The following is a 24,935-nucleotide window of genomic DNA, read 5'->3' on the forward strand; positions in this document are numbered from 1 at the left end:
GGTAGTAGATTGACTCACTGATTTATAGAGACTTCAGCCATGAATTAACCAAGCAAGGGGCTTTTCTGTTTACTGTATCTCCTGAGGAGTCTGTTTTCAGTGACAACTGCGGAGAGCCATGGTCTTAATATGTTTGGGCGATAAACAGGGAAACTGCTACACTGGTCTCTACCTGCAGTTGCAGCTGTTGTGAGAGACCCAAAATCTCTATATATAGCTTGTTGGAATCATATTCAGGAACTGCCCCTGGCAATGACACTTTCATAATATCCATATCCATGGTCTCTGATGTTGTGCTCTGTGCATTCGATTGGCAGACTAATGCAATGTTGCCTTTTTCTCTCATGATACATGGCCCAATGGTGAGTACACTCTGATCTATTGTATTTGAAGTAATAGGACGCATGAGACATCAATGGAGTGGCAACTGGAATGTTGTATCCACACTGTGCAGGAGCTGCTGGATTGGCCAGCTTGCAGCGCCATGTCGTCATCCTCCCAAGATGAAGTGGACTCAGCAGGGCCACCCTGTACAGACACAACATAACACCGGGTTTGTAGTTGCTGACCAGTGACTCGTGAGACCTCATGCGGCTGGGGAGTGGACAAAACATCTTCAGGGTTCTATAACTGGAGGACCTATTGGTGGACTCCCACATCCAGGGCAGAGCAGATAACAACATTGTGATGCATGATGTCTGTGTATGACTCTCTCCACTTGTCTGTAACAAAATGTCGCCTGTGACTAAGACCATGGAGGGTCACCTTCCAGGTACAATAAGTCTGATGGGGCTGCATCTTGCATTGGTGAAATTCAACCTTGGCATCCATCGTATGCTTGCAGCAGCAGTAATAGGTAGACAACAGTGAATATAAGGTTCCAAAGGACAAGAAGGAAGAGTCCTGCAACGAGGCCAACTGCCGCAACATCTGATACAAGATAGGAGAAATCTGTGTCAGAAATAACGCATGACATAACTGTGCATCTGTATCTTGGGAGGTGTGAAAATGCTGCTGTAGTCAGTGTTCATAAGCCTTCCAATCTCATGCTGCCTCGTCAAATGGTAGGAACTGAGGAATGGAACCGGAGATGAATTTTTGGAGAGCAGTGCTGGCAAAGCCTGTAACTTGGCCACGATGAGGTCCTTCGGTTGCTGCACTAATGTTTGAATTAGACACTCAATGCTGCCTCATCAAATGGTAGGAACTGAGGAATGGAACAGGAGATGAATTTTTGGAGAGCAATGCTGGCAAAGCCTGTAACTTGGCCACGATGAGGTCCTTTGGTTGCTGCACTAATGTTTTAATCGGAGACTCCATGCCATGACAAAATGCGAAAGACAATGGCACAATGAAAAACACTTGGGAGATATGCTTATCACTAGTGGGTCAATCCATAATGAAGTGATCCAATGAGGTATCGCTGACCTTTTTTTTCATGCAATATCCTATAAATGAGAAGTTCAAAACAATTTTAAAAAAATTACCTTGCACTGTTATTGAATGGCAGCCATTTTTGTTTGTAAGCGCATGACAGTTCAATCTGCAGACATTAGCATTAATTTGAATATCTCTGCTCTGGGTTAGGTTACAGTATTGCAATTGACTTCTTCTTCTTTTTTTTCCACCCAGAATACCTGAAATAATCAGTCAAAATGACCTCCATTGTTTGGTATTGAAAATCCACTTTTTAGACCCAAAAATAAGAACCAAGGAGTGATTTATCAGATTGTATTTTTTTCTCTAGTTAGATATAATAAAGTACTAGCCTTATACAGAGCAAGAACAGTGAAAAATGTTTCCTTAATTTTTTTTATAAATTTTTGAGATTTGAAAACTTTATTTCTGGTGGGACTGAATATAAAAATTTGATTTTTTGCTCATTTTGTACACTTGTGATAGCAGACCACTGTAAAAATTTCAACATTGATATCTGACAGTGAACAATGATATTAATTTTTGAAAATAATAAAATAGTAGTCATTATTCTACAACTGATCTTACAGTTGTTGCCTATTTAAATGGTTTCTTGTTAGTCTGTAATATAATTTAGTTGTAATCTATATTTAGTTATCACTATCATCCTATATTTAGTTAGTATTATTTATCTCAGTAATAAAATATGAAACAGTAGGAGTTTTTGGTTTAGTTCTATGTGTAAAAAAATTGCCCGTTTGCATCTAGGTGTATTCTCAATTAAGTAGCACATCATTACAAGTTCAAAATAATACAAGTAAAATAATAAACATGTGAAATTTCTCTGTTGTTGAGAAGGCTACAGTTTTGTGCATGAGTTTAGCCCTCAAGACAAGTGTGTACAGAAGCTCTGTGGACAGAGTTGAAAGTCTGCACAGGAGCCCAATAGTCAGTGGCAAGCATGTACATGAACTGTGTACCCCCCACTACATTTGCTGCGTGTGGCATTGTTGTAGTTAGTCTGTTCAGAAACCTCTGTTAGAGTGGACGTACACACTTTGAGAATGTAGAATATTTTATGTGGTTTTATAGTGGGTGTAATTTGTAACCAACAAAAATAATTTTAAAATTTAATAATAAATAAATTTGAAAGACTAGTTGGAATGCAGTAAAGTGGATGAACAGTGCTCTGTTGGACATATAGTGAGCAAAGTGTGTCACAAAAAAGTTCATAGTTTCAGAAAACTTAAAAAGTGTTAATGACTTTGACAAAGACAGACAAACTTTGTTTAAATTTGAGTAGGTTCTTCTGCAGCACTGGTAGAATTCAACTTGCGACGCTGTGGCATGCATTTGTTGTGATGGTAGCTGGACAACACACTGCATATGTCAAAAGTAAGAGCTGACGGTTCTTGTAAAGTAACACCTTAGGTTGAGGAATAAGGCTTGTCACACTGAAAACCAAAAATACTGTCGGAGTCTCTCCCCCCCTCCCTCTGAAGCTTCCCAATCTTCAGCTGAATTATCAAGCGGAGGAAAAGTGAGTGGATAGACTGGTAGAACTGTACCCTATTTGTTAATGGAAGTGTTCACTGCCAAAGTAAGCTGTTCAGTCAGGGCCAGTGGCGTGGCATCCATAATGACTAAACCTATATGGAACCACACTTAAAGATTTCACATGTGGAAACCGTTCCAAACTTATCACTAGTTGTGTATTAACCAAGTAATACATGAAACTGATCAAGTAACGTAACTATGACTTTAGTGATAAACCTCTGAACAATAACGGAAGTAAGCCTCTCGTGATTCCACACATAACGAGACAAAGGAATCGTGTAGAAGGTTCAACAAAGCAATACATAGAATAACTGATGTGAGCAGTACAAATCAAAAGAACATAGTGAGGGTGACTCAGTGCTGATCTGCACATCTATAGGTGAGATCCACCAGTAGACGGTGTGGCAGAGACCGTGCTTGCACACATCTCCTACAGATGGCCTCAAGTGGCTGGCCCACAGTGATACAGTTGGCAGTTGATTTAATTACACATGCACAGTGACACTACATATGGTGCACTCACACTCGCATGCACTAGTAGCAGGATACAGCAAATACAATATAGAAACACATCCTATATTTGTTGATTTTTTTTTTTTTAAGGCAGCATATGACACCATAAAAAGAAATAAGCTTATTGAAGCTATGAATGCACTGGGCTTACCACAACATTTAATAAACATCATAATTTTGACTATGGAGAAAGTATGGATACAAGGAAATGTAATACCAAGTTTGGAAATTTAACTGGACTGATGCAAGGGGTACACTCTCATGTACAATTTTTAACATAGCCTGAAGAAGTAGTAAGGGCAGCTCAAAAGACACAACAGGCATAATACACAATATAGTGGTGCAGTTCTGGCCTGTTCAGATGGCGTGGATGTTACAGCAAGAACAGAATTAGCTGCTGAAGAAACGTATAGGACACTGATGGTAGCAGCAGTAGAAGTGGGACTGGAAGTGAACATCAATAAAACCAAATACATGTGAATAATGGGACCACCATTAAGTACAATGTTAGAAATTGACGAGGGAAATAGAATATGTTAGTGAATTTGTCTATCTAGGAACACTGATAACATCACAGAAATATACTGTTATGATGGAAATAAAGTTGTCACATCTGCCTAGCTAATAAATGCTGTTATGGGCTGGCCCTGCAACTTAAGTCCAGAAATCTGTCCAAGAGAACAAAATGTCACCTGTATAAAACTTAATATGTCCAGAGTCTATAAATCTAAGACACTGACACAACAGAGTGAAGAGCTAATAGGATGTCTTGAACTAAAGATAGTACGCAAAATTTATGGGGTGACTCACGAAGATGTTGCGTGGCATAGACAATCTAATTTTGAACTTAATAGATTTGATAAAGATCTTGAAATCATAAAGTTCATTAAAATAAAAAGAAGCATTGGAAGACCAAGACTTCGATACTTGGATGACTAAAAGAAGATTCAGAAATTGATGTCAGAGGATGGAGTCGCAAGACACGACAGGGATTAATGGAATCGATGTCCTAGAGTAGGCCAAGGCCCATCAATGCTTGTGGAGCCAGGAGGAAGAAGAAGAAGAATCTCCATTCTCAAATTAAAAAAACAAAATGATGTCTACTGTTTTTTGGGCCAAAAAGAGTATCCTTTTGATTGATTTTGTGGACCATGGGTCAACAATTACAGCTGATGTATATTCTACAAAATGCTAACTGAACTGACATGTGTGATCCAAAATTGACACCTTTGGAAACTGTTGTCTGGCATAATCCTCCTTCACAATGCTACTGCCAAAAACAAGGATCAATGGGTAGTATTTTTTGGGTTCAAGGTCACTGTATTATAAATAAAACAGTTTATACATTCAAGGTCAACTTTATTGTTTATAGTGTCTCCCACAATCTTAAACTTACAATTATTATTGCCTGAGTTGAGCTGCTTCTTTCTTCTAGTTGACAAAGAAAATGGATTATATGGAACCAAAATGGCTTATCTGGAACCAAGGTACCATTCGGAATCATAGCTAGTAGTCCTATACTCTCTCTTATACTAAGTCTTCCAAGCCAAAATATTTGCATCAGGGAAAGCTTCAAGGCCACCATACTCTCCATGACTGCCCCATACAACTGCCAAGGTCAACCATGTACTGCCTCCAAAGGCAGCTGAAACATCACAGGTGAACTGCATTTGCAGCCCATGAGACTAAAGGCCCTCCAATAAACTGCTGCTTATTGAATTGCCCAGTAAGATCAATATTTACTGCTTTCAATGACTTATACACAGGAACACTGCGACTCCAACAGCGATGACAACGTCGACCAGCTATTGCAGCAATACAGTAACACAAGTGAACATTGGGAACTACTTGAGCACCCTTCATAGAGTCCTGACCTTGCACCAAGCGACTGTTTCCTCTTAATGCATCTGAAAAAGCTGGGTGGACAATAAATTCAGAATGATGACGAACTATGACTGGCATCACCAACAGGCTCAATTCCCAGGTGGCAGAGGGTTTATAGAAGCTGGTGCAGTGTCACAGGAAGTGTATAGATGTGAACAGTGACTTCGTGGAAAGTAAGTAGACATTCTAGTAACTGGAAACAGCTGAGACTGGAGTGTAAGGGCCGACGGTGACAATGGGAATTGCAGGTACAGTGGAGACACACACAACAGGGACAGCTGGCAACAAAAACTACATGGCGAAATATCAAAACCAGAGAGCAAAACCAAATTGGATACCTAGATGTACCAACTATCAGTGACCAGAGCCACGATGAACAGATAAATGAACACAAGCGCTGTTGGAAGATGACTGCAGTCTGAGCCCTGCCGTTGCTGGTTTTACAGAGCCACCATGAGCATCGATAGGCCAGCGCGACGGGCGTTGCCTGCGCATAGCGTTATGGCAGCACTCTTAGATTATAGTGGTGTCTCCGTCCTTGCCTTCTGGTGGTCTGTTGTAAGTGTTGGGTTGGAATACCAGAGATACGTAGTAAAATACTACTGTCATAAGAACCTTTCCTTGTGAGCTTATTTTTTTATGACCAAATGGATCTTAGTTTTGGAATATGCCTTGTATGTACACCATTTGGATTTTACGTGCAGAAGCAGGCACCCTTAAATAACTCCTGCCTGGTGGGCCCCCCTTATGGTTCAAATTTGGCCCACTGGTGTGTAGGACTTTGCTCTAAGATAAGTTTTAACTGTTTGAAAAGTCTTACTTTGTTTGTGTTTTAAGTGCAAAAAATACATTTTTCTGGTAGGTGTTTGAAGCAGGCTAGTTCTGTACTTTAAACGTGTGTGAATTGGTTCAAACTTCGTGTGAAGGTAGATACATGGATAAAGTTGAAATGAACCTTTTTTTAAATCCAGTAGTCTTTATACATTTAGAGACACGATGGTTTAAATTGAAGTTAAATGTAGCACTGAAAATTCATTCTTATTGTCATTGAATGCATGGTAACAGTTTAAATTGAATCACATAAACAAAAATGCCTTCTTATGATAAAATTTTAAACTTGCTTTTAAAAATCTAGCTTCATTAGTTTTTTGTATAGTTTTTTATGCACGCTACATCCATATTTGCAACTCGTGTGAATCAGTTCAAATTTCGTAAGAAGGTAGACGTAAACATTTAATTAATGTTGTATAGGAAGTTCTCCTGTTAAGAATGGTCGGTCTGATCACGATGCACAGCTAGTTATAGTACATGATACAGCTCCATACAGTAATGCAAAACAGTCCTCCAAAATAGCGCGTTCCATTAACGATTTAACACTTCAAAATTTTAGGGAAAGCTTGCAACAGTTAGACTGGGATGAGGTGTACAGGAAACATGATGCTAATTTAAAATTTAACATATATTATGATACCTTTCTGAGTATATTTGAAAACATTTTCCCTAGGAAAACAGTGAAATATAATTGTAAGAAACCATGTAAAAAGCCATGGCTTACTAAAGGGATAAAGATATCTTGTAAACAGAAAAGGGAAATGGATCTTATAGCTAGGAGTAGTAATGATCCCGAAACAATGAAACATTATAAAAACTACTGCACTGTATTAAGAAAAGTTATTAATAAAGTCCAGAAGTATGTGCATTATGTCTGAGATTAGCACATCTGATAATAAAATTAAAACAATTTGGAATATTGTCAAAAGGGAAACAGGGCAACTGAGAGCACAGGAAGACTGTATTTCTACCAAACACAATTAAAAGTTTGTTAACAAGAAGTTAGAAGTAGAAAACATTTTTAATTATCATTTTTTAAGTGTTGTAGAGAAAATAGGTTCCAGTTATTCATTAGAAAATGCAAGCCGGATATGGAAGAGGCAGTACCTACGCAATTTGATAAAATTGAAATTCAACCCACCTTTCCTACTGAAATTAGGAAAATAATAAATTCGCTCAAAAGTAAAAGCTCACATGGAATTGATGGCATTTACAACAGAGTACTAAAAGCTTTTTCCCAAAAAATAGGTAGGATTCTCAGCCGCTTGTGTAGTAGCTCGCTGAAACGGAATTTTTCCGGATAGACTGAAATATGCTATTGTTGAACCGTTGCATAAAAAAGGGGATAGATCTGATGCCAACAATTACTGCCCAATCTCACTTCTGACAGCTTTATCCAGAATTCTTGAAAAAGTAATGTATTCAAGAGTAGCATCACATATTTGTAAAAATCAAGTACTAACAAAGTGTCAATTTGGTTTTCAGGAAGGCTTTTCAAAAGAAAATACTATATATGCTTTCACTGATCAAATATTAAATGCAATGAATAACCGAACATTACCCATTGGGATATTTTGTGATCTCTCAAAGGCTTTTGATTTGTGTGGATCATGAAATTCTTGTAGATTACCTTAAGTATTGTGGTATGAGTAGGACAGTGCACAAATGGTTTAATTCATACTTAACTGGAAGAATGCAGATGGTTGAAATTAATAGTACAGATAGTCTGCAAAAACCAGCAGAGTCCTCTAACTGGGGAGGTATCGTGAATGGTGTCCCACAGGGTTCAGTCTTGGGTCCCTTATTGTTCTTAATATAATATATTAGCCTTGCCACTCTATATTCATGAAGATGCAAAGTTAGTTCTTTTCATTGATGATACAAGTATAGTAACTACACCCAAGAAGCAAGAATCAGCTGAGGAAATTGCAAATAATGTCTTTCAGAAAATTATTAAGTGGTTGTCTGCAAATGAACTCTCACAGAGTTGAGAAAACACAGTTTAGTCAATGCTGTACAGTAAATGGCATAACACCATTGATAAATATAGACTATGAATGGAAGTCTGTTGCTGAGGTAGAATACGGTACTCAAAATTTCTGGGTGTGTGCATTAATGAGAAATTGAATTGGAAGAAACACATTGATGATCTGCTGAAATGGTTAGGTTTACCTACTTATGCTATTAGGGTTATTGCAAATTTTGGTGATAAACATATCAGTAAACTATCCTACTATGCCTGTTTTCATTCACTGCTTTCATATGGCACCATATTTTGGGGCAATTCGCCATTAAGAGAGAAAGTATTCATCGCACAAAAGCGTGTAATCAGAATACTAGCTGGAGCCCACCCAAGATCACCATGCAGAGACATTTATTTAAGGAACTTGGGATATTCACAGTACCTTCGCAATACATATCTTCACTTATGAAATTTGTCATTAATAACCCATCCCAATTAAAAAAATAACAACGAAGTGCATAGCTACAGCACTAGAAGAATTCTGGATTAAATATCACTTTGGCACAGAAAGGGGTGAATTGTGCTGCTACAAAAATCTTTGGTCATTTGCCAAATACTATTAAAAGTCTGACAGATAGCCAACCAACATTGAAAAGCAAATTAAAAGAATTTCTGAATGATAGCTCCTTCTACTCAGTATAGATGAATTCTTAGATATGAAGTTGTAACTGAAAAAAAATTAATTAACTAATTATTTTGTGTAAAGAAAACTTATGGTAAAGTGACATGTTCCACTTCATTACGAAAAGTCGTATTCATGATCTGTGGAACAAGGATTAATGTATGTATGTATCTGCGAGTTTGGGTGCACCTTTAATAGGAAATATCCCAGAATAGAGATTCATGCATTTTGAACTTCAATCACAGTTGTGTCACATTGCGTAACATGATAAATCTCCTGTTGGATGACATGTGTCACGTTACAAGCTTGAATATTGCTCATCAGTGTGGGATCCGTACCAGATAGGGTTGATAGAAGAGATAGAGAAGATTCAATGGAGAGCAGCGCGCTTCGTTACAGGATCATTTACTAATTGCGAAAGCGTTACGGAAATGATAGATAAACGCCAGTGGAAGACTCTGCAGGAGAGACACTTAATAGCTCGATACGGGCTTTTGTTGAAGTTTCGCGAACATACCTTCACCGAGGAGTCAAGCAGTATATTGCTCCCTCCTACGTATATCTCGTGAGGAGACCATGAGGATAAAATCAGAGAGATTAGAGCCCACACAGAGGTATACCGACAATCTTTCTTTCCACAAACAGTACGAGACTGGAATAGAAGGGAGAACCGATAGAGGTACTCAAAGTTCCCTCCGCCACACACCGTCAGGTGGCTTGCAGAGTATGGATGTAGATGTAGATGACAGCATGTATCATTTTACTTTACTTGAAATGATGCTTTTTCTTACAATGCGTGGGTACTAATGCTAACAAGTAAAAAATTGTGAAGATGTCAAGATGTTTTGATATAAATGTCTTTGAAGCTGCCAGGGAAGTGGAAAAAGAGTTCCCTTCTTTTACATCCGCATCTCTACCCAGGACATATTCCCCTTTTTTGTGCTGTGATAGGAGCATGTTTTGTTCTGGTAGATGGTATAGCCAGCCAGTGGCTAATAATGTGCATAAGCAAAAGTATACAAAAGGTTGTACTCGGTAATTCAATCAGAGTAATCTCAAGAGAAATCACTTACAAGGTTCCACAATGCTCAATCTTAAGTCAACTGTTGTTCCTCATAATTGTAAATGACCTTCCACCTAATGCACAACAAGTAGAATGAGTTGTTTTTGCAGATGATTCTAGTGTTGTAATCAGTCTGAGTGTCCACAGAGCAAGAAAGGAGATGATAAATAATGTTCTTAAAAGTATCATTGTTTTCCTCTGTTGCACGTACAGTAATTGCAAATATTGGGGAGAGGAAATTGTTAAGTTGATATATTATGCACATTTTAATTTCACATGGAATAAATATTCTGGGGTAATTCATCTGTAAGAAAGGAAGTATTTGTTGTTCAGAAACATGCTTTAAGAATAATATGTGGTGCTCACCCACCATCATCCTATAGCTATCGGTTTAAGGAGTTTGGCATTCCCAGCACTGCTTCACACTATATTCATTCCCTCATAAAGGTTCTTGTAAATAATTCACTGCTGTTCAGAAGTAACAATGATGTGCATAATTATAATACCAGAAGAAGAAAGACATTTATTACTACACATTGAGATTGTCTTTATCACAGAAAGGGATGCACAGTGCTGAAACAAAATTTTAATCACTTACCTACTGATGTAAAATGACTGACAGGAAACAAAGGCCCTGCAGGTTCAGGGGTAAGAATAGGATCGCGATATTCCTGTCTGTCGTAAGAGGCGACTAAAAGGAGTCTCAAACATTTCGGCCTTTCTGTGATGGTCCCTTTTTGGGTTTGACCACCATATTTCAAAATTATTCCAAAGAGCGAGCCAATTGGGGAAGGGCTCCTTACTTGGAGCATTGTGTCCATCGTGTACTGAGACCTGTAGCCAGCTTATTTGTCGTTGCATTGCGGTCCTGTTCGCTCTCCATCTCTTGGGCGAGGCTACATTCGTGGGTGCAATTTCTGCCATGCACTCTGCAGTGACGCTTTCTGCGCTGTTGACGACCATGGACCACTTGGCGCCTCATATCCATCATGGTAGCCAGTCGGTTGTGGTGGGGCCACCGTGTACCCTGTTGGTTGTAGCCCCCCTGACAACTCGGGGATCGCTCTACTGATGCCTGCACTGTTAACTCCCCATGTATGCCAAGGAGTAGACACCTATCTCCCTGGGGCATCGGAACTCCCAGCAATGGCCACCCTGCCAGGTGGCCCTTGCTGTCGCTGGGTGGTGCCCATGGGGAGGGCCCTTGGTCGGAGTAGGTGGTATCAGGGTGGATGACATGCAATGAAGTGTGGCACATCTTTTCTTGGGTCACTCCCTTTCCAGGTTCCTACCAGTGGCAAACCAGACACCCGTCAGGGGCTGAAGAAGTCCCAGGTAGCTGGTCGTAGGGCTTTGCGGTCCTCTTCAGTCCCGGACACTGAATCAAAGAAGCCCTCTGCCCTCCCAGCAAGGGCAACAGAAGGAACAGCGTGAGAAATCAAAATCGCAGACCCCTAAGACCAAGGAAATTGCGGTGGCATCCACTCCACCGCTACCTACAAGCTCTGCGTCTGAGGGTGGGATGGAGTTTCTGGTGTCCACGGAGCAGCTAGATCTCGCTGGTCCCCCCAGATGTGATGGTTGTCGCTCCCGTCAGTACTCACTTGGTGGCAGCAGGTGACCCAGCGACATAATCTGCCTCCTCAGTCCCTTCGCGCCTTTCTCAGCCATGGACAATGTCATCCTCCAGTATAACTGCAGCGGTTTTTTCCACCATCTTGCTGAGCTCAGACAACTTCTCAGCCTACACCCTTTCCTCTGCATTGCTCTTCAGGAAACTTGGTTTCCGGCGATGCGAACCCCCGCCCTCCATGGCTATCAAGGTTATTATAAGAACCGGGCAGCTTATGAGAGGGTATCTGGTGGCGTCTCCATCTACATCCTTCACTCTCTTTACAGCGAGTCTGTGCATCTACAAACATCTTAAGAGGTTGTCACTGTTCGGGTGTGGACGCCTCAGGCTGTTCATGTCTGCAGTCTCTATCTTCCACCGGATGGTGATGTCCTGCAGCATTCCTGGCTGCGCTGATAGCCCAGTTGCCGCCACCTTTTCTGTTACTGGGCAACTTCAACGCCCATAACCCTCTGTGGGGTGGATCAGTGGCAACAGGCTGAGGCAGAATCGTTGAGCAAGTATTGGCACAGTTCGACCTTTCTCTTTTAAATAATGGTGCCTTCACACATTTCAGTGTGGCGCATGGCACGTACTCAGCCATCAACCTTTCAATCTGCAGCCCTAGCCTGTTACCATCTGTCCAATGAATTGTGCATGACAACTTGTGCGGTAGTGACCACTTTCCGATCTTTCTGTCACTGACACAGCATCACTCTTCTGGATGCCCCTGCAGATGGGCTATGAATAATGCTGAGTGAGACTTGTTCACCTCCATTGCCACTATTGAGCCTTTTTCCAATGACGCCAACAAACTTCAGGCCATCAAGGAGGGTACTGGTGCGTGGCACTCCTCCTGGCGGTTCTTTCGCAAGGACTCTGTTGTCCTCTACTGGCTGCGCATTGGCCACACCTGGATGACGCACAGCTATTTATTGCACCACAAGGACCCATCTTTATGTCGCTGCGCGTCAGCTTTTACAGTGGCTCACGTCTTGTTGGACTGCCCGCATTTAACTCCGCTCGGGCAGACGTTTGCGCTGCCTGATAAGCTTCCTGCCCTTTTATCAGATGACGTTGCAATGGCAGATTTAGTTTTGAGTTTTATTCGTGCAGGGGTTTTTTAGTGCTTGATCTAAGTGTTTGTCCTTTTTTTTTTTTTTTTTTTTTTAAAGTTGAGTCTGGCCTTTGGCCTACAATTTTAGTCTGGGATTTTTAGTGTGGAATTTTAGACTGGGATTTTTAGTGTGTTTCTTGGTGGTTGGCTTTCCCTTTTTCGTTTCTATGGTCGGCCAACCACTGTCACAGTCGGTGTGATTTTAATTCCTTTTGTTTGGTCCTGCAGAAAGTGTCATCACTTCTCTCTCTATGCTGTTCATTTTTGGAACACAACCTGTTGGCTGACTACATCACGTGTCCTATGCTCTGCATATCCGCTGTCATCAGCTGGCGAGATCACATGACATGAGCTATGGCTGGCTTACAAAAGTGCATCACAATCTCGATTTCAATGATTCGGAAAGTAACATGCGATGTTTGATGGAATTCCAATGTATACTTTCGTAATACGAAAATACGCAGCGTACATGTTGCTGCACATCATAGATATTTTCAAAACGTGTCTTTTCCCCTGAGTTTTGTTTTCTAAAGTGCCGTGAAATTCTATGCCCGTGTATAAAACTATTACCATTCAAATGATTGATAAGTTTTGAGGGAAAATACATTGTCACTTAACATGGAAAAAGTGTTTTCACCCAGGAGAAAGTGTATTTTTAACTGGGAAATCTGGGAGAAAGCGTGTTTTTAAACCGGGAAATCTGGGAAAAATCCAGGAATTTTTTTTCCATGTCTGCGTATACATCCTGTTATCAAATGCAGGTTTGTGTGATCTTATAGGCATGCATCAACTTTATAAAAACTACAAACTGCTATCAAGCCAGAGCTTGTCAGTGAGAAAGAAAGTGGGAAATGTTGAGAACTTACAACTGACTGAAGATTGCCTAGCGTAGTCAGATATAGGTCAAACAAGATAACATGGCCTCGGTACAGAAACCCATTTTTGTCCTGACACTTTGTGAGTCCACTCTTTTGTTCAGAAGGGGCGACCACTCAGTTTAGTGTTGCCTGCTGAACTGTGCACTATATCTGTTAGTGGTGGTCGCCTCAGTTGTCATCTCTGTGTTGCCACTGATGTTGCCACTGACCTCATTCCAATGTCTCTTTGCTGTCGCTGTTCTACAGTGTAGTACCACAGTCTCTACATACCATAGGTGCAGAGAAAGTGCTCCATATCGTGCACGGGAGATTTTATGCGATGTTGTAAAATTAATGTTGTAAGAGGCAGATGGGGGCAGTAATAAATTAAAATGTACCTGATGCTGAAGTTTGACTACATGAACAGTGAAAATGTAGTAAATGATGAACTTTTTGTGTTTTAGCATTTTTTCATGGTGGTGTTGTTGGAGGGGGGCGGGGGGGGGGGGGGGGTAGTATGTGTCAGTGAGAATAAGTTTCCTGAACGTTTGAAATTGTGCAAACTTTGGTGGAAATTTTTAAGTGCTCTCATTCTGAAATGCTGTGTGAGTGAAGGCAAAGTATTTGTGCGTAGTCAGTTACGCTGCCTTAACACACACAGTTTGTAACACTTTTCTTATTATATTAAACTGTTAAGGTTAGATCATACCCTCAGTGAGTAGATTATGATAGCATTCTAAATTGGGTCGATAATTACGTGTTCCAGGATAGCGCATTTTGAATACAAGTGAAAGAGTTCTTCTTCCTCATTCCCCCTTGTTGGGTAATTCATTTGTGAATAAAGTAAGTTACATGGAAAGCTGTGCTCTTAATACAGCTATTCATAGTTTTAGAACCTCATTTACTTTAATGTGTCTGAACAGGCCTCAGAAGGCCCAACGGTATTGAGCGACTGTCGTGTCATCCTCACCCAAAAAGCGTCACTGGATGTGGGTTGGGAGGGGCATTTGGCCTACACACTGTTTTCCCAGCTGTTGTCAGCTTTCATAACTGGAACCGCTACTCCATAATCAAGTAGCCCCTCAATTGCCCTCACAAGGGTTGAGTGCACCCCACTTGCCAACAGCGCTCGGCAGACCACATGGTCACCCATTCAATTGCTATCCAAGCCCACCTTTACTCTAGTAGATACTTTAATTCTATAGGTGTGCTATTTTGAAATTATTATTATTGTTAATTATTATTTTCAGTGGTCTAGTGAACTGGAAGCAATATTAGAAGTTGCCCAAGGAGACAGTGAGCAGTGGGTATCAATGTTGGCAGAACTAATGAAAACGTTTCCTGCTACTGGTTCACTGAACACTGAGATTGGAGAAAATGAAGAAAACAAAAGAATTTTTACGGATTTAGTCAACGATCTCAGAAAACTAGGTAAGACTGTTTTCTAACAGTATAATTAAAATTTGGCCATGAATGTGGTTTCATTTATTTGTATTGGCTTGATCGAACCTATGCTACTGGTGGGACTGTGTCATTTATGTGAAAAGAAATGAATAATGCCACGACTGTCTTGCACCTTGTGCATGCATACAATTAATTTTCTTTTGATGGGATTGTAACATTGTCAGCATAAACCACATCGCTGTTCATCTTGGTTCTCTGTGGGACTATATAAAATGCAAATAAGTCCACTCTCAATCATGCCTCCTTGAACTTGTAACATCTGTACTACGTGTGTGTGGCAAAACGTGAACCTAATTCTGTTATTCTAAGCTGCAGAAAAATATTTTGTATTTCTTTGATAGTCATCCTTTTGTTCAATTTAATAGTTTCAATAATTTTACCTTTCGTGATGCGTGCACATGATTTCATTCCTTACGCATTACATTTTGGCTGATGGCGTGTCAACTGGTTGAAGAGTCCCCAATCAGCCATCACAGATTATGTTCCCCCCCTGCGGGTCCGGGGATTAGAATAGGCCCGCGGTATTCCTGCCTGTCGTAAGAGGCGACTAAAAGGAGTCCATCCCCCTCACGGGGGTAGTTCGCGCCTGCGTCCGGAGACGGACGGTTCCACGACCTATCATCGTGGTCCTTTTGGTTTTTTCACTTCTCGTTTCTTCCTTCCTTTTGTTGGTTCCTTTCTTTGCTCTTCTCCACCTCACTGTCTTCCTTACTCTTTCCCTTGCCTTCTCATTGCCTTCTTCTCCTTGCCTTCTCATTGCCTTCTTCTCCTTGCCTTCTCATTGCCTTCTTCCCCTTGCTTTCTCATTGCCTTCTTCTCCTTGCCTTCTCTGGTCTCCGCCTCGGCGTTTGAGACAGTCTGTCCTCTTTCTCCCTCTCTCTCTTCTTTTTCCTCTTCTTCCTTCCTCCCTCCCTGTGCGTGCCTGAAGGCCGACCCACGCGTTCGCACGCGTAGCTGGTGACGGGGTAACGCGTAAGTCCCCGCCCTGGGTAGACATGTAAGGCACGCGCGTACCCCCTGGTAAAGGCCAGGCCCGGGGAGGGGTGATTGCCTGAGCTGATACCTTCTGACCATGCCGATTGGTCCCTCCGTCTGTTTCTCGGGAGGTGTGACCTGAGGTGTAAACATTCACCTAAGGCGGGAGTGCCCTCTGAGAGGGTCCCCACAAGGAAGGAGCGCGCCATCGGAGACACTGGCAATCATGGGGGATTCCTCCGCAATGGATTCTACTCCATCTCTTTCGACTTCGACCCAAAAACGGAAACGTGACCAGCCAACAGTGACAAAAGTACTACCGCCTGCCCCACAGTTCCTCGTAGTTTCTCGAACTGAGGACGGAAAGGATTTTTCCTCTGTCAACCCATTCGTTATTCAGAAGGGCGTAGATGCCATAGCCGGATCTGTCAAATCCTGTACCAGGTTGCGTAACGGCACCTTATTACTAGAAACTGAGAGTGCCTTTCAGGCACAAAAACTGCTTCGGGCCACCCTCCTGTACACGTTCCCTGTCCGGGTGGAGGCCCACCGAACTTTGAATTCGTCTCGTGGTGTGGTCTATACTGGCTCCCTCGACGGATTGACTGACGAGGAGCTTCAATCATTCCTCGCTGAGCAGGGCGTGACGGCTGTCCATAGGGTCATGAAAAAGGTCAACAAATGACCTTGTACCGACCCGGACAATTTTCTTGACCTTCGATAGTGTTAAGCTGCCATCGCGCATCAAGGCGGGCTACGAGGTTATTTCTGTTCGCCCCTATATCCCGACACCTACGCGCTGCTACCAGTGTCAGCGTTTCAATCAGACTCGACAGTCTTGTTCCAATGCGGCTAAATGTGTCACCTGTGGCAGGGATGCCCATGAGGGTGACTGTCCACCTCCGTCTCCTCGTTGTGTGAACTGTCAGGGTCACCATGCCGCATCCTCCCGCTACTGTCCTGTCTATAAGGAAGAACGCTGTATCCAGGAAATTCGGGTCAAAGAGAAAGTGTCCACCTCGGCTGCTCGCAAGCTATTGGCTAGTAGGAAGCCCACGCTGCTCCCAGCGGGGAAATACAGTACTGTCCTCGCCTCTCCTCGGACTACCCGGGAGGTAGCAACCCAGACATGCGATCTGACCTTCAGCACCACGGTCGTCCGTTCGGCCAGTGCTAAGATCGCGCGGTCGACGTCTCCTCTTCCTCCCATCACCCCACAGACACGAGCACCTTCCTCAGCTCCTGCTAAGACGAAGACACCGAAGTCAGATGCACGGGCCTTCAAGAAGGAACCATCCCGTGCAGACTTCCTCCGTACCTCGACCTCCCAGCCTTCGACCGGTACTTCCACTACACGTCCTTCCAAAAAGGCGCATAGGAAGCACAGTTCTCCTTCCCCGCCACGGCGCATTTCTTCTCTTGCGCCACCCAGCGGCTGCCGCCCCAGGCCGTCATCCGTTTCGCCTGGCCGCACCGCTGGTCGCCGTACATCTGGCCGTTCACTGGCGGAGGAAGCTCCCCCTCCCGGCCATCCTCCCGAGATGGCCGATGACCCTATAGACCCAATGGACGATGACTGTCCGCCTACTGATAGCGGCGGCAGTGCTCGCTCGAAGCCAGGCCCTAAGCGGCCTTCGAGGTGACCACTTCTCTCATCTTTCTTTTCTTACGATGGCACTTATTCACTGGAATATTCGCAGCATTCGCTCCAACCGAGAGGACTTGAAGTTGCTGCTCCGCTTGCACCGTCCGCTTGTCGTAGCCCTCCAGGAAACGAAGCTACGCCCATGCGATCAAATTGCCTTGGCACCCTACACCTCTGTGCGTTTTGACCTACCCCCTGTGGTAGGTATCCCAGCTCATGGAGGGGTTATGTTGCTGGTCCGGGATGATATTTACTACGATCCCATCACGTTGCACACCGGCCTGCAGGCAGTTGCCATCCGCATTACTCTCCCCACTTTTACGTTTTCCTTTTGTACCGTTTACACTCCATCGTCATCTGCCGTTACCAGGGCAGACGTGATGCAACTTATTGCTCAGCTACCTGCACCATTTTTGTTAACTGGAGACTTCAATGCCCACCATCCCCTTTGGGGCTCTCCAGCATCCTGCCCGAGGGGCTCCTTGTTAGCAGACCTTTTCAACCAACTCGATCTTGTCTGCCTCAATACTGGCGCCCCTACTTTTCTTTCGGACACATCTCACACCTATTCCCATTTAGACCTCTCTATATGTACTCCCCAACTTGCACGCCGGTTTGAGTGGTATGCACTTTCTGATACATATTCGAGCGACCACTTCCCGTGTGTTATCCATCTCCTGCAGCATACCCCCTCTCCGTGCTTCTCTAATTGGACCATCTCCAAGGCAGACTGGGGGCTCTTCTCTTCTAGGGCGACCTTTCAGGATCAAACCTTTACAAGCTGCGATCGTCAGGTCGCACACCTCACGGAAGTCATTCTCGCTGCTGCTGAATATTCCATCCCTCACCCTCCTTCTTCTCCACGTCGCGTACCGGTCCCCTGGTGGACCGCAGCATGTAGAGACGCTTTACGTGCTCGTCGACGTGCTTTACGCACTTTTAAACGCCACCCTACAGTGGCGAATTGTATCAATTATAAACGATTACGTGCTCAGTGTCGTCGTATTATCAAAGAAAGCAAGAAAGCCAGCTGGGCTGCTTTCACAAGCACCTTCAACAGTTTTACTCCTTCTTCTGTTGTCTGGGGTAGCCTGCGCCGGCTATCTGGCACTAAGGTCCACTCACCAGTTTCTGGCTTGAAGGTCGCGAATGACGTCCTTGTGGCCCCTGAGGCTGTCTCCAATGCCTTCGGCCGCTTTTTCGCAGAGGTTTCGAGCTCCGCTCATTACCACCCTGCCTTCCTCCCCCGCAAACAGGCAGAGGAGGCTAGGCCACTTAACTTCCGCTCCTCGAATTGTGAAAGTTATAATGCCCCATTCACCATGCGGGAACTCGAAAACGCACTTGGCCGATCACGGTCCTCTGCTCCAGGGCCAGATTCTATTCATATTCAGATGCTGAAGAACCTTTCTCCTGCGGGTAAAGGTTTTCTTCTTCGTACATACAATCGCATCTGGATTGAGGGACATGTTCCCGCATGCTGGCGCGAGTCTATTGTTGTCCCGATTCCTAAGCCGGGGAAGGACAAGCACTTGCCTTCCAGTTATCGACCTATCTCGCTTACCAGCTGTGTCTGTAAAGTGATGGAGCGAATGGTTCACTCTCGATTGGTTTGGCTGCTCGAGTCTCGACGCCTACTTACCAATGTACAATGTGGATTTCGTAGGCGCCGCTCTGCTGTTGACCATCTGGTTACCTTGTCGACCTTCATTATGAATAACTTCTTGCAGAAGCGCCCGACCGCGGCTGTGTTCTTTGATTTGGAGAAGGCTTACGACACATGTTGGAAGGCGGGCATCCTCCGCACCATGCATACATGGGGCCTTCGCGGTCGCCTCCCTCTTTTTATTCGTTCCTTTTTAATGGATCGACAGTTCAGGGTACGTGTGGGTTCTGTCCTGTCCGACACCTTTCGCCAGGAGAATGGGGTGCCACAGGGCTCAGTTTTGAGCGTCGCTCTCTTCGCCATCGCGATCAATCCAATAATGGATTGCCTCCCAGCTGATGTATCAGGCTCCCTTTTCGTGGACGATTTTACCATCTATTGCAGCGCGCAGTGTACACGTGTCCTGGAGCGCTGTCTTCAGCGTTCTCTTGACCGTCTTTACTCCTGGAGTGTCGCCAATGGCTTCCGTTTTTCTGCCGAGAAGACGGTCTGTATTAACTTCTGGCGATACAAAGAGTTTCTCCCACCGTCCTTAAGACTCGGTCCCGTTGCTCTCCCAATCGTGGAGACAACCAAATTTTTAGGCCTTACATTTGACAGGAAACTTAGCTGGTCTCCACATGTGTCATATTTGGCCGCCCGTTGTACCCGTTCTTTAAATGTCCTCCGTGTTCTCAGTGGTCTGTCGTGGGGAGCGGATCGAACCGTCCTACTTCGTCTATATCGGTCGATCGTCCGCTCCAAGCTGGATTATGGGAGCTTCGTATACTCCTCTGCACGGCCATCCATCTTACGCCGCCTCAACTCCATACAACATCGGGGTTTAGGACTTGCGATCGGAGCATTTTATACCAGTCCCGTAGAGAGTCTTCATGCTGACGCTGGCGAATTGCCACTCACCTACCGGCGCGATATACTGCTTTGTCGGTATGCCTGTCGGCTACTGTCAATGCCCGACCATCCGTCTTATCGTTCCTTTTTTGACGACTCTCTTGACCGTCAATACGGGTTGTATGTCTCTGCCCTGCTACCCCCTGGCGTTCGCTTTCGTCGCCTCCTTCAACACCTTACTTTTTCCCTCCTTGCAACCTTTCGAGTGGGCGAGAGCCGCACGCCACCTTGGCTCCAGGCTCAGGTCCGCATTCACCTTGACCTCAGCTCGCTCCCAAAAGAGGTCACCCCCGGTTCGGTCTACCACTCCCGTTTTTTGGAACTTCGTTCGAAGTTCATCGACATGACTTTCATTTATACAGATGGCTCTAAGACCAATGACGGGGTCGGGTGTTCCTTTATTGTCGAGGCACAAAGTTTCAAATACCGGCTCCATGGCCATTGTTCGGTCTTCACAGCTGAGCTCTTTGCCCTCTACCAGGCTGTTCTTTACATCTGCCGCCACCGACATTCTGCTTATGTCATCTGCTCAGATTCCCTGAGCGCCATCCAGAGCCTCAGTGATCCGTACCCGGTTCACCCTTTCGTACACCGGATCCAACGCTCTCTTCAGCAGCTGGTGGACGTCGGTTCTCCAGTTAGCTTTATGTGGGTTCCGGGCCATGTCGGTATCCCTGGGAACGAAGCTGCAGATGCCGCGGCCAAGGCTGCGGTCCTCCAGCCTCGAACAGCTTCTTGTTGCGTCCCTTCGTCCGATTTTAGCAGGGTGATTTGTCGGCGCATCTTATCTCTGTGGCATGCCGATTGGGCTGCACTTACCGACAACAAGCTTCGGGCTTTAAAACCTCTTCCCGTGGCTTGGACGTCCTCCTCACGCACTTCTCGGCGGGAGGAGGTCGTTTTAGCCCGGTTAAGAATTGGACAGTGCCGGTTCAGCCATCGCCATCTGCTGACGGCTGCGCCGGCGCCGTTCTGCCCATGTGGGCACTTGCTGACGGTTAGACACATTTTAATGTCCTGTCCAGATCTTAACACACTGCGCCTCGATCTTAACCTGCCAAATACTTTCAATGCCATTTTAGCGGATGACCCACGAGCAGCTGCTCGTGTTCTTCGTTTTATCAATTTGACACACCTCGCTAAGGACATTTGATGATGCTGTTTTTTAATCCTATGCCTGTCAGTCTGTCTTTTATCGTGTTTTCCCTTTTAGTTGTTGTGGTCAACTTGTGCCTCGCGGTGCATTCTTAGAGTAGTCAGGGCGCTAATGACCATTGAAGTTGTGCGCCCTAAAACCACAAAAAAAAAAAAACAAAAAACAAAAAAAAAAAAACAAAACAGATTATGTTCAGATTTTGTGTACAGGTTTGCTAAATGAACAAAGGAAGATATACAAAAATTTCTAGCTCCCAATGTTAATACTTTAGTAAAAGCCTCATAAATGGATGAATGATCACAAAATGTTGCTGTGACATTTCAGAAAATTTACCCACAGTTGAAGTAGTGCATTTCAATGAATAATTGAGGTAAAGCTGAGGAACTTAGCAGGCTGTTTGAACCACTGGAATTGTGCAAATTTGTCATTTGATTTGACACTCTTGCTCAGAGCAGTATTTAAATATTGTCGGTAAATTTTGTTGCAAGTTAAAGTAGCATGAGCTCTTAACATAATTAGTTTATGAAGCTCTCCTTCTTTGACCTTGTTCTCAAGTAGCTTGTTTATAAAACTTGCAAGTTTTATCATTTTTGGGTTTATAGTCCTGTAGATACGTAGGACTGAAGTTGGCCTACAATCAGTTTGCTGCAAAAATAATCCTTGTATCTGAAGATACACATGATCCATACTTGTTACAATCACCTGTTTGAAAAACATTATTTTCCCTACAAGATATAACATTACCATGATTACTTAACTTCACTGATGGTCTGCAATTTTCCAATAATGCTCCCCATTAGGCCAATATTTGGACCACCTTGTTGTAAGTTAACATAATGTGATTGATGGCAATAGTAAATGCTTGCACTGCTTCAGTATTCCTTGAATGAAAGGATAATTTTGCAATTTTTCTACTTTTTACACTCTAGAAAACTTTAATTATACAGTTGATGTTTTATATTGTTTTTGGTAAATCTGATGGGTTCAGCAATGAAGATGATGACAGGGGAAAGTGCTCTTTTGTTAATATGCATTCACCAGCCAGAACATTATGACCACCAACATACTACCGATATAGACTTGTCTAAGCAATACCAGCATCACCTGACGAGTAATGACGGCTAGTCAGACACACACATGGTGTTTGCAGCATCATTGACTGTGCTGTCCGTGTGTAGAATGGGAAAGGCATGTGATCTATCTCAGTTTGATCAAGGGCAGATTGTTATGGCCCAGAGGCTCTGCATGAGCCTTTCGGAAACCCCATGGCTTTTTAGCATGTTCCAGGATTGCTGTGGTGAGTGTGTTCAACACATGACAAAATGAAGGCGAAACTACGTCTAGACGTCGTGGGGTTGGGTGGCACCCCTTATTACAGGTGTCGGATGTCATAGGCTGGGCAGACTGGTAAAATAAGACAGGTGGTGAACTGTGGCAGAACTAACATCAGACTTTAATGCTGGACACAATACAAATGTGTCTCAATTGGCCTCCACAGCTGATGACCCATGCATGTGTGTGCCAATGTTAACACAACAACATTGACAACTACACCTGAAATGGGCCCATGACCATTTTCACTGGATATTGGTACAGTGGCAGAGCGTTGCATGGTCTGATGAATCCCGATACCTTCTAAATCCCTCCAGCAACCTACCAAGCCCTCTTTGCTTCTGTGCAATGACACATTGTCGCTGTTATCCATGCCGAAGGTAGACGTACCAGCTGTTAGGTAGGTGTTCATAATGTTCTGACTGATTAGTGTAGATGCTGCAAGCAACAACAGTTGCTGAATTTCTGTAGCATATAGTTGAAATGTGGTGCTACAGAAGAATGCTAAAATTAGATGGGTAGATCACATAACTAATGAGGAGGTATTGAACAGAATTGGAGGGAAGAGAAATTTGTGGCACAACTTGACTAGAAGAAGGGATCGGTTGGTGGGTCATATTCTGAGGCATCAAGGGATCACCAATTTGGTATTGGAGGGTAGCGTGGAGGGTAAAAATCGTAGAGGGAGACCAAGGGATGAATACACTAAGTAGATTCAGAAGGATGTAGGCTGCAGTAGGTACTGGGAGATGAAGCAGCTTGCACAGGATAGAGTAGCATGGAAAGCTGCATCAAACCAGTCTCTGGACTGAAGGCCACAACAACAACAAAAACAACAACAACATAGTTTAATTGGCACAAGTTCATCCATGACAGTTGCAGTGAGCTGGACGAGGCAGCTTTGCAGGCTTGCCCCCAACCAATAACGTAATTTTGTAAATATTTGTACAGCAAAGCCTCAGTGTTGTCACAGATTCATAGACGGCTACTGTTTTCATCTGTGGTTTTTAGCATTTCGCAGTTGAAAGCTGACAACTGCGCAATGAGCTCTCAGGGATCTAGTTATACCGTCTTGACAATTGTTTCCAGAGTTTCATGAAATGGTCTCAATTATTTTTGATCCTTCTTTGCAGATAAATTAAAGCATGATCTTTGCAGAGATTCAGATTTGTCAGCAAAATAGCTCTATGAAGAAGACAAATTAACCAATCACTGAACCACAGGCCAGAAAGACTCATCAAGAGTTCCTTCTGTATATGGAAAAAGTCTCCCACCATTTTCAACATGTTGCTGGCATTGTAAGTCTCCAAATTACCGAAAAACAGTTTGGCAGATCATCTTCATTTACTGACTCCTTAAGTTTTTAAAGCAATATGAAAAGTCACCAGCAAAAATAAAATTTTATTTAAATCTTTCAAGTATGTATGATTTTCAAAAAAGTTGAAAAATTACCTCCATGTTTCATTGTTCATTCAAGGCACACTGAATTGGTGCAATCATTTGCTACTGTCACCCAACATACCTTGTGGTATTAAATTGTGATACTTCGAAGTAGTGATTTGTATGGGAAACTTTATTGGAAAATCCTAGATCTTAAGTGAAAATGAGTAATTGTGGAAAATTTATATTTTGTAGGGAAAAGAATGCTCATTCAGATGGCAGTTAACACAAGTATTGACTAAGTTTTCCATTTGCGAGACAAAAGTTCTGAAGTCACTTATTTTTGCAGCAAATTGTTTGTTGGACAACTTTGTCTCCACACATTTCAAACTACAAATCCAGAAGTGATTAAACTTTCTGGTTTTATAAACAAATACTAGGCAACAAGTCACAAAAAAGTGCTTTGTAAACAGACTATGTGAGGAGGTCAGGTTACTTAAACTTGGGAGAAATTGATGTGTAACAAAATTTATTGACAACTTCAAGTGCTGTATCGACACACATAAAACAAAAGTAACAAGGCTTTTGTAGTCTCCATACAATTTCTCTAATAATTGAGGGTATTGTAAAGTATCCTGTTGCATGAATGATAACATAACATTCAACTCTAAAGATTCGTAGTAAGACTACAGAAGCTGCTGAACATAATTTTTTATTTTAATTGTGTTTCCTTAAATAGAAAATAAAAGCTGTTGAGGCACAAAGGAATTAAAGACCTTAGTTGCCAGTGGGCATTTAGTTGCCAGTGAGCATTTATTTATATCAGTGGGGCAAGTTGAAAATTTGTGCCAGACCTGGACATACAATAAAAACTACATTGATCTGAAGAAATCTGTTCACTCGTTGGTCTAACTTTCTTGTATGACAGATT

At 43.2% G+C, this 24,935-nt stretch overlaps 1 protein-coding gene across 4 annotated transcripts in view; it reads left to right on the forward strand.

Annotated features, from left to right (window-relative positions):
• LOC124605476 (negative elongation factor A-like) overlaps positions 1–24,935 on the forward strand; it is a 154,228-nt gene that overhangs the window by 19,974 nt on the left and 109,319 nt on the right. For 2 of the 4 annotated variants that reach the window (XM_047137190.1, XM_047137191.1), the window contains exon 2: positions 14,746–14,926. In XM_047137190.1, coding sequence (XP_046993146.1) covers positions 14,746–14,926 — 181 coding nt within the window. Of the gene's footprint in view, positions 1–14,745; positions 14,927–24,935 lie in introns of those variants that run through there. The other 2 variants (XM_047137192.1, XM_047137193.1) reach the window with 2 other exon arrangements.

This window comes from Schistocerca americana, chromosome 3 (assembly GCF_021461395.2).
Source record: "Schistocerca americana isolate TAMUIC-IGC-003095 chromosome 3, iqSchAmer2.1, whole genome shotgun sequence".
NCBI lineage: Eukaryota > Metazoa > Arthropoda > Insecta > Orthoptera > Acrididae > Schistocerca > Schistocerca americana.